Here is an 11019-nt window from a genome sequence, read left to right as displayed (position 1 = left end):
GATTTATAAATGGCAATTTGCCCAAGACATCCCAAAGGGAAACATAGAAATAATCACACCACTGCTAATTCTTATTTGATGCCCTGATAAGGCAAAATATTAAATATAGTATTAGTGCCCTATTTCCTGTTGATTAAACACAAAATAGCAATGTATCCCCAAGTTAGGGACCACAGCCACATGTAAATAGTTAAATTGGCAAATACTTTAGGCTCTCTCTAAAAACACTCATAAATGCATATTTTGTTAGTTCGCACATTAAATATTCCTTAATATGCATTAATACACACATTAAAAACAGTCCTAGCAGCACCACAAGATCTGCCGTCTTCTGTATTTCCATACTTGGCGGTTCAGCTAATCAGCACCAACAAAAGTAAACGTATAATAAATAGCTCCGGAACTGAGTACCTTGCAAACGCCAGACAATAGATTGTGAAGCACCATTGTGCCTAGGTATTTCAGCTGCTCGAGGTACATTTTCTTTAGCATAAATTGGATTACACGTAAAATCACCACGTGTGTAACAGAGGTATTTAGAAAACTGTTGATTAAAGCAAGCAAAGTGAGATAAACTCCCAGGAAACCACCAAGACGTATTATGTATCCAACATTTTAAAACGGATATAAATGAGTGATTATTGGATAAAATTCAGACAAACAAAGTCTCCACTCATGGCTTCACATCGCTTGGCTCTAATAATATCCGGCCTCTGCTGGCTGGCGCTCGTGTTTAACATAACATATCCTCCGAAACGTTTTCTTCATAAAGTGGTCAAACGCGGAGTTTGATGCCTCTACCTATGCAGCCTCAGGACTCTATAGCACTCCACAACCGTGATGTCGAGCAAGCAGCGGAACAGCAGCGGTACTCACAAAGAGCTCTCTGAGGTGAGAATCTGCAACATGAATTAATGTGCTGCTGAATATCCACGTGTGTGTGTGTGCGTACGTTTCCGTCTGTGCATGAAGCCACTGTGAGACAGTGGAAGGAGCAGAATCAAAAGTTAGGTGTGCAGTCAGCTGACAGCTCGCCGTGATCCCTGGATGCTTTGAAATGTCTCCCCACAGAGCAGAAAACACCAGAAATTGTTATTCCTCTTCCACTGAACGCCGAGGATTCAGTCCTGCACAACAATGTGCTCTTCTTACAACCAGCTGAATTTCAAAGGATCCAGTGAAACTAGATGACCGGAGCTTTTCTTTTTTTTTTTTTTTTACATTTTAAAGTGTTATCAAAAACTTTGAGCTGTTTATGACTGGAGAATGTGCTTCTTTCAGGACCTGGCAAAGATAAGTTTAAGTGTTTCAATGAGGAAAACACAATGCTGAGCATATCTCAGGGTCAATGTTTCTATTTTGTTGCAGGCAAATTTTATATTGCGTGAACTTCAGAAGTATTTTACCGGATGTGCAGTAGTATTTTTGTAAAACACTCTATAATATGTCTATCATCTGTCTTTGAAGAGGCTTTCCTTCATAGAAATAACAGCAGAACTGAGAGTGGACATATTTTAACGACTGAAGTGACTTCTTATTTACTCAGAAATGATTTTGAAGAAGCACTTTAAATTACATTTTTGTTTAATTTTATTTCTGATGATATTATGACACCATAACATGAAGGTATTTGTATTGAGAATTATTAAGCTGTTCTATTTGAGCATCACCTGGTAAAGGGGATCTATTTAATCACAGAGCTTGGGTAAAATCAGACACCGAGATTGACTAACTTCAATTTTTTCATGGCAGTCTTTACAGCCCAGTTCAGATCTATTGATGATCTCCCCCCCCCCACACACCCCCAAAAAAACCTGATTTACATGACATTTATTTCTTTTTTATTTCCACCATGGAAATATTTCCATTTTAAGTCCCAATAAAATACCAAAATAGTTATTTCTCAGTTATTTATGCATAAGTCTGGGTGTAAAAGATAAGGTTGTGTTGGAGGTTAACAGATGGTGTCATAAAAAGGAAACGAGAGCGCCCCTTAAAATACGCTCAAGACGCCGAGGACGTTTATGTCTCCAAAATCACTTCCACTGGCTCGAAGGAACAAGGGCAAACTTCAACTGTGAAGAAAGCCGCGAGGGGGAAAAACTAGTTAACCTGCTCGTTTCTGATTGCTTGTCACGTCCATTGTAGACATGACATAACAGTCATGCCAAATTTAACCATCAAATCAAACTCTCTGCGCCGGCAGCCTGGAAAGTTAAACACAGAAATGGATTTACAGATTTTATTTATTGTATTTTTTTTTTTTCCCCCCATCCTCAAATAACGGTGAAGCATTCGCCTACAAACCTCTGCGAAACAATTATGTCCTGTAATGTTGGAATCCTTCCAGGTTCAATTCTCCTTGACAAGTGGAAAAGGAAAAACCTTTCCGGAGGGGAATTTGACGTCGAGGGGTTTGTAATAAGAAATTGTAAGAAGAGCGCTTCACAAAAAAAACTGTTCTCTGGTTTCTTACATGCTTTGGTTTGGCTACCTGAATGCATTCATCACTGCAAGTTTGTCTATTAATGAAAACATGATCATCATGACAGGGAATTAAACCTCTTTCTTTTTTAAATTTTATAAGATATAAGCTATTTATTTACTCTCCAACGCGTCCTGAGGTCGTACTTAAGTATAACAAAAGCTAACTTCATCTATTTTAAAGTCCTCCATCTAAATAAATTTATCTGACATGGCTTCTGATTAAGCTCCTCTGCTTCAAAATGAATACACAAGATGATTCGCTTTGATTTACCAACATCAAAAATGACAGATTTGAAACAGTATCATTCATTCATAAAGTGACGACTCATTGTAGATTCACTGAGAGCCACTAATCACGCTTTGTTTCTGTGCCAGACAAGATTTCAGGCCTGAGCTGTCGAGAGAGCAGACCCGGGAGACGTTTAGAAGCTCATACTGGTTTCAACGCTCACAACAGCAGAAGGACAGATGGATATGCGCCTTTGTGCTGGTGTTAATTGCCTGCTGTACTCACAGCAGACAGACAAGGGCCAAAGGAGGAAGAGCGAGAGACGTAGGAGCCCTAGTTAGAGCTGCTACTTTTAAAAATTTGATGTCAAGAGAGCAGCTTTTCCTCCATCTTATAATTGTCTTTTATTTTACTGTGTGACCTTTGGCAAGACGTACAAAACCTATGCAATCAAGTACAGCAAAATAACTTAGGTTTGCTTTTGTTTCCAAGGTAACCTTTAATTTTAACCTTTCATCTACAAGGGCTATTTAGGTTTCTGCAGACTGCAGAAAACCAGCTGAATTATATTCTGTTGCAGTTTAGACAAAAAGAAGAACAAATTGCATATTTTAAAAATATTTGGAACTGCTATTGAATCGTTGACGTTATATGAAGCTGTGCGCTGCTCTTAAGATTCTTACAAGAGACAGAATCATTTCATTCACTTTTACTGGAAGACTTTTTAGATTTAGCTTACTTGGTAAAAAACAGATATATGTTTAAAACATATTGAATATAAAAAACATTTAAGAGAAAATGTTGAAGAAAAAGCTGTGGGTAGAACAATATGATATTGAAGGCTCTCTGTTGTCACAGAGGGAGGAGTTTGATAATTGGCCGTCTTAACACTCCAACAGTAACTTATTGGCTGCATGACGTCATGACTTTTTGAAGACAAGTTATGACAACTTTTAATTTTCATTAAGTCTAACTAAAGTACAGATAGTACAAAATAAGACACAAACAAAAATACAATATCTGAGGGCATTATAAAACATGTTAATTATGGTTTCACAATTAAATTGGTGCAGATATAATTTTAATTGAGGTTAGAATTAGCTTCTGCTAAGTGTCATAATAGTGTATGCTTTCATGTTAGCAAACCTAATGTTTATAATTATTGCTTTAGGGTTTCTGCAACAAATGTTTTAGTTAGCAGGGCCCACAATTGGTACCTTGGTATTCCAGCTTCTTAAGCTCCAACTTCTTTTCAAAATTTTAGGTACAACAACAACAACAACAACTGTGGATTTTCTGCAAAGAGTTTGGAGTTGCATCATCAGAAAAATGTGTGAATGCATGAATGTGCATCAGTGGTACTGCTGTACACATTTTTTATGACAAACTTAAGATTTACACAAAAACAACTAATTATCCCAGCATAAATTTAGCTGTGTTCAAATGAAGCTACATATTTGAACAGAGATTGTGCAAAAAACAGCAAAATAGAAGAATAGTGGCAATCATCTTATTGTGGTTTGTGAGCTTGAACAACAGTTTCACAATACTTGTTTAAGGTCACTAACACAATAATACACTAATTTTAAAAGGACAGACTCAGCAGGATACACAACTTTGCACCTTTGTTACACAGCTTGCTGCAAAAGCAACTCATGAGAAACCCCATAATAGTTCAGTGAAACCATCCGCACTAAGCTAATGACTAAGCTAACCTATTCAACAAGCACACCAGGAGTGGGCATTTCCAAATCTCAGTCTCGTGTCCTGCATGTTTTCAAATGTTTCCCTGTTGAATACAACTGATTTAAATAAACAGGTCATTAGCAGGCTCCTGCAGAAATAAGTGACAGGCTGATAATTCAACTATCTGAAGCAGGTGTTTGGAGAAGGGGCATATTTAAAACATGCAGGGCACGAAACCTTGAGAGTGATGGGTGGCTTACTCACACCTTAAGACTGCCCGATATGAAAAGGAACATGAATGTCTTCTGGCCCCTCAAGACCTCTACAAAGAAGCTGATTTTTATATGTACAGTATATATATTTAAACCTGTTATAAATGTTCAAACTGATTTTAGCTCCAAACGGTGCAAACATTAAGCATGCAAGAAAACAAGAGGCTCTCGCTGAAACAAGACAAATTCTTCCTTCTAACTGAGAAACTAAGATGACTTAATTTTCTATAACTTGACATCTCACTTTGTTAGAATGGATTAGGAAATTAATAAAAGGAGGCTTGTAAATCTGACAGTTCTAAATTAAGCAGCGAGTATCCAAATTACAAAATTAAAAGTGGGGAAATGAAGCCGAGGATAAATAATTGGCTGGGGAAATTTGAATGGAAAAAAAGTAGTGGGAAAACTCGGCAGCCGAGGAAAACCAAAAGCGGAAACAGAGAAGGCAGCGGACACTCCGGGCGATGCCATCTGTGGGTGGATCAGTGAAGGCTGCGTGCCACACACCTGTGTGGGACTGCCCTGGAGATAAGGCCCACAGCAGAATGGCCACACGGCCACCTGTGCTGCCAAACAGGTGCGCAGCCCAGCCAATTAAACTATTAGACAAACACAGGCCTGTGGGAACAAATTAGCAGGCAGTGCAAACATCTGAGGGAAGACAAAAAGCAGCGGTAAGCACTCACAGTGAGGAACAAGACTTTGCTAGCAAGACTTTGAGGTACGGCACACAGTTTTAGCCGCTATCATCACCAAAACAAATCATCAGAGGAATTTAAGGTAAAGTCTTGATTCTTTTTCAGTGTTTTTTTGTGACACAGGACAGATTTAACTCCCATACATCTAAAAGAGAGATCAGATTATCCACTTAATATAGACAGAGAGGCTGGACTTCATGTAAGAGGACACACTGCTTCCGACTGCAAGACGGGTCAAGAGCATTATTCATGAAAGCTTTTACTTCAGGATCGACGGGGCAGCGTCATTAAGTCAGTGTGGGATTACACAAAGGGCTGAAAGCAACTGAGACAACCATAAATACAAGAAAGAAATGAGGATGTAAGCAGAGATGGTTAGAACAATGTACCTGCAGAGCACAAAGGCAATCGGAGCTACGCTGCTAGAAAAATGCTCAGCTTTAAGGAAAAACATGTATAATTTAAATATATAAAGACGGATATGAAAAATCATCGAATTAAAACGCCTTACTCTCCAGTAATTTCAGAAATTTATTTTCTTCACTTTTTTTAAGAATAGCTTTAGTAAACTTGTTTTAACTTTTGTTTCATAAACTGCTGGAAGTGAACTATACTAGAGCAATAAGTAAAACGTGGGGGGAAAAAAAATTAAGTGTTTGAAAGTGAATTATATTTTAAGTGAGAACTAAGTTGGAAAAAAATGCAAGGATTTGCCAATTATTTTACCCTCACGTTTAGTTAAAATAAAAGACCAAATGTTGACATAACACCGCCGCCCCCTCACACGAAGGAATCCAGCATGAGCTGCTCCAGTAAGTATATGATGACAGTGCACAAAGGTTACATTAACATAGCGCAGTCAAATGCAGACTTTTTGTGCGTTGTGATCCATGACAACAAAATGCATTCACATTAATTAGCGGTAACCTTCTCCATGCTGCTGGAAAGTGAGTCGCTTTCCCCCGGAGATAAATAAGTGGCATAAAGATAACTAAATGACCTGAGTGAGTCAACACCCACACAGTCCCCACCTCTGCTTACACACCTAAAGGTTGATCTCTGGCTGAACCTCACCATCTGCTGAATTTAACTCTTTCCTACAGAGGTTTAAAGAGGTAAAGCCTTTTATACACATCTGCAGGGCGACCCCAAGCTCGGTGAAACACCCTTGTTACAAGGCCGTTAGACATAAAACAAATTAAAAAGTAAATAAACACGGAAAAAATAAAATAAAAATCACCTAAATCTCCATATTATGCTAAAGATGCACAGCTTCAAAAAGATTGAAAATAACCTGTCTACCTATTATGCACACTTATGTAAAGAGTCTCGTTTCCTATGCACATTTTAATGAAGGTTAAACTGCACCAATTAAAAAGAAGAAGTCAGTTTAGCCACTTCAGGAAGTTAACCGGTAGGGATGCCCCAGTTTAATCTCAAGTATTGGGTTGACATTTGAATTAAGACATTATTAAATGATCAGTATCGGACACCCTAGCTAAACCCAGATAAAAAATCCCAGGTGTTTGTATACCGTCTCTGATTTCACCTCAGCTCATCTTCAACCACTGAGTTTTACAGCAGCGTTTAGGGCAGCCAACTTTTAAAACCATATTTTCGTGTGGACGCTTTAAAAAAAACCGGGTTAAAATATTAAATACATGTGTTTGTCACTATTCACCTGTTTGTCGCACTGCAAAAACACAAAATCTTACAAAGTATTTTTGGCTTAGTTTATAGAGCAAATATGAAATAAAACAAAACTAAATTACAAGTAAGTAATCAGCATGATGCTGGAGGTTGTTTCAAGTCAATAAGTCCTTAATATTAATTAAAAAGTATTAGTTATAGGTGAAATAGTCTGCCTTAAAACCAATACTTTTTCGTCAAAGCTATGTCTGTTACAGGGAACAAAATGTCAAAACATTACAAAAATATTTAAACTTAAAATGAGTAAACCCCACTGCAGAAACTCAATCTATGCTGTTGAGCCAAACGTATCAGACACACTGCAGTATCAAATTTACATTTAGTATCTTGGAGTAACTCAGAGCTGTATCATGAACACAAGGTCTTTATTTAAAGAGCTAATTTCCAATAAAAGCTAATTAAGAACATTATTCTTAAGTTTTAAAAGTTTAGTGTGTTGTTTTAGCTCTGTACAGAAGTAATTAAACAGCTGTCTTCTCATTATGCAGTTTTTTTTTTTTTAAATCATCTTTCCGTTAGTACAGTCACCAAATAGAGATATCAGCTTTTTCAAAACTGGTAATAAATCTACTTTAAACAATCAAAAACCGGTGCACATTTTCTCAGTTTATGAAGATTACTGTGTCCAGATGCTCCATAAAAAGAAGCATCCCATCAGGGAGGAGAATGGTCTGAAACAATCCAATATGAAAGAGGAGAAAATTGGGACAAACAAAAGAGCTGAAACTGATCCGAGAGAAAAGGGGAAAAAAAAGAAAAAAAAATCATACTTAATAGGAAAGTGCCTTCCTGAGAGAGAATATCATTAAATGAGTTTCACAGAAATGGATAGGGTATCTACAGCTATAAGACATGTCTAATTTGCAGCAGCGGTCTTGCTTAAGGATACCTCTTGTTCCCAAGTCTTATGAGAGACAAGTTGCTGGAAGAAGAAAGTGGTGTGAACATGAGTAAGAGCAGAAAGAGGAACCCAGTGAAGTGGGTGTAACATTAGATGGCTGGACTGCAGAAAATCTGGTGTTTAAGCTAAATAAATAATACCTCGCAGCACTTCACAAGGCTTTCACTGAACACCTTTGGAGGACTGGGATAGACTGAATTTGTGGTTAGAGCAACAAATGGGAAGAAAAAACAAAAAAACAACACATTTATGCTCCTTTGAGACGAGCGAGTTTGACCAGTTTAATTGGGGTGACCGCTGCCAGTCAAACAGGAGGAGGAGGAGAGGCCTGCTGCACAAAGCGCGGGAGTAATTTTATTAAGTCGAGTTATTTCGTGGGTCAAACGTCGGTACGCACTAAAGCACGGTGGTGGCGAAAACAAGCAATTTCACTTTTACATGGATAACTGCCTTGTGGATTACACCGGAGTCATTTCACTGCTCAGTACCAGACTAATAACATAATATTTTTTTTCCCCAACTCGCAGAACAAAATAGAAAATCTGGTCCCAGTCGGTGTGTAGCAGCATTTTTCAGCCGTGCAGGTTATTTCCAGCTTTGTTTCTCCTCCCGAAATCGCTCATTTCTCTGGTTAAACAACCCAAACAAAGTGATTTATTCAAGGAGCTGAAATATCCATGGTGCCAGAGGCGTTCTGATCAATTTAAATCAATCAAAATTTCCCAGCGATCACGAAGAGGGAAGGAACAAGTATCCTCTGGCGATAAAACCTCTGGTTACCAACCTGACGGGGTTACTGGTGAGAGACACTCTGAGGGACTCCAGGCAGTTGAGCAGCTTGTCGTCCATGATGCCGGATCGCAGCTCATGCACGTATTCCTGGGACGAAAGGGTGCACTCATGCTTGCTGTTACGTAGCCCACCCTGCAAAGAAAAACACAGCACGATTAGATTAAAACTTTCAACCAGAATATTATCAATATTTCATAAAAAACTGTGCTTATCTGCTGTCAGGCGCTACAATCTAAACATCAAGGACAGTCTCCATTACACAGAGAGGCTGAAGCATTGCTACCTAAACAATAATCATGGTGCAACTATGACGTTTTGTAAAAATATTCATAACCGATGTGATTTCTTCCCATTTTATAGGAATGTATTGTATTATGCTTTTATGCAACAGACCTGGGTAGTGCATAATTCTGACACACGGTTTTGTTTTCAAATTGCGAGCATGTTCCTTTATCCTGTCATCACCTTTAATAAGGGTTTGTGCTGCAGAACAGCTTATGCACAGTATGATGCTGCCACCGTCAAGTTTCACCATGTGGACGGAGAAAGGCATTTTGGGCGACATTAAGGGGCAGATTGTGGAAGAATGCATCAATAAAACCTTTTAACAAGCTGTTAAAAATATTAAAACAGCATTCGATGAGTAGTTTTAAAAATTAAATATTGAACATCTTTTCATGTTGATGTAATTTGGCAGTATACAGATAAACACTATTTGACCGATAAAATAATATTTAAGCACACAAATGTTATCTTGAAGGTTCAATTTATGTGGCCAGCTGAAATGTAAAGGGCCACATAAAAAGTGATGGCTGGTCAGATTTGGCCTCCGGGCCTTTAGTTTGACACGTGTGCCCTAAGGGGACACGGGTAAAGAGAAAAGAAGAAAAGTTGGTGCATGTGTGCACAGGTGAAAATTTTTAAAAATAGACAAGCGATATAATTTGCCATGTTTTCCTTGAGTTTTTGGATGACACTGTCGGATATATTTAGTGTTTTCAATTCTCCAACAACCATACTCCTTTAGTAGTCTGAGTTTTTGTTTGGCTTCCCAGAGTATCTTGTGTGCAGGAGGAATCAACTTTTCTTTTTTATTTATTTACCCCCTTAGGGGTTCTGTAAAATGATGGTTGCTTTTCATTTGAAAAAGTTTATTTGCTAAGCATTTTCACAGACAAAACTATCACAAAATGATGTACTGAAAGCCAATAAAATAAAACTACTAAAATTAAGTGCCAATAAAAAAAAAGAACACAGAATAAAACACACACCAAAAACTTGCTTTAAAAAGAAAGTTTTTTTGTTGTTGTTTTTTTTAAAGAGTTAAAACTAAATGCAGCTATAGAGTCAGCTGTGAGGTTTGGCCTTCATGAAGAAATTCATATTTTTTTTCCCCAATTGTTCAAAAACCTCTGAGGCATTAACAGAACAGCACTGAGATTAAATGACATGTTGACTATTTTCTAATTACATGACTCCTGAAGGCAACTTGATATCCTGGATTTTCTTCAGGGGTGTCAGAGTAAAGGGCACACCTAAAATCTCGATTTAATCAAATACAACAAGACAAATTACTGAATATGCTGACTATTTTCCTCCTTTTAATGTTAATCAGCAAAGACTAACCCTGGCCTCCACCACCAGAGCCAAAGACAGGCTCCACAGGCAATCTGCAGCAGCTTCCGCTTCAAGTAAATGGATTCTTGTGTTTAATATCCACTGGGACGTGTTTCTACACTGATGTTTACACAATGAGACCAGTGGTGGCACCACACACATTCAACTCAAACACATAAACACAGACTCCCCAAGCACACAATGAAGCCCACTTTAGACTATACATTGATAAATGGATCGACTCCAACGTCACTAAGTGATTGAATCGATTGTTGGCCCCAGAATTACTTCCAGGCACTCAAACAGGCCTCAAAATGAAAAAAAAAAGAGAAGCTTTTCATGGAAATACTTTACATTTTTGCCCCTCCACGAACATCTCAGGAAATTTGATAATTACTGGATGATTTCGCTAAAATTACCTAGCTAGGCGGAAGTCGGGTCTCGGTACCAAACAAAACACATGAGGAAACTCACTACTGAGACTCCATCACATTATCCTGACCCAGACTCCCTGGCATAAGGAACACGGCTGTATTCATTCTCGTATTGCTGGTTCCCTACAAAGTGAGCTGTGCTAATAGGCAGTTTGGGAGGTAATAAGCTAGCTCATTTATCTGGAGAAAAGAG

The 11019-nt window shown here is 38.2% G+C and overlaps 1 protein-coding gene across 1 annotated transcript in view; it reads right to left on the bottom strand.

Moving 5' to 3' along the window:
- Positions 1 to 11019, bottom strand: part of LOC103155363 (protein diaphanous homolog 2-like) — a gene marked incomplete at its 5' end in the record, with an annotated part of 266071 nt that overhangs the window by 148759 nt on the left and 106293 nt on the right. The window contains one exon of the mRNA XM_007577025.2: positions 8768 to 8907. Within this exon, the coding sequence (XP_007577087.2) occupies positions 8768 to 8907 (140 nt within the window). The remainder of the gene's footprint in view (positions 1 to 8767; positions 8908 to 11019) is intronic.

Source organism: Poecilia formosa, unplaced genomic scaffold, assembly GCF_000485575.1.
Source record: "Poecilia formosa unplaced genomic scaffold, Poecilia_formosa-5.1.2 Scaffold423, whole genome shotgun sequence".
Taxonomy (NCBI): Eukaryota; Metazoa; Chordata; class Actinopteri; order Cyprinodontiformes; family Poeciliidae; genus Poecilia; species Poecilia formosa.
Note: the sequence above shows the minus strand (reverse complement) of the source record. Positions and strands in the feature narration are given on the sequence as shown.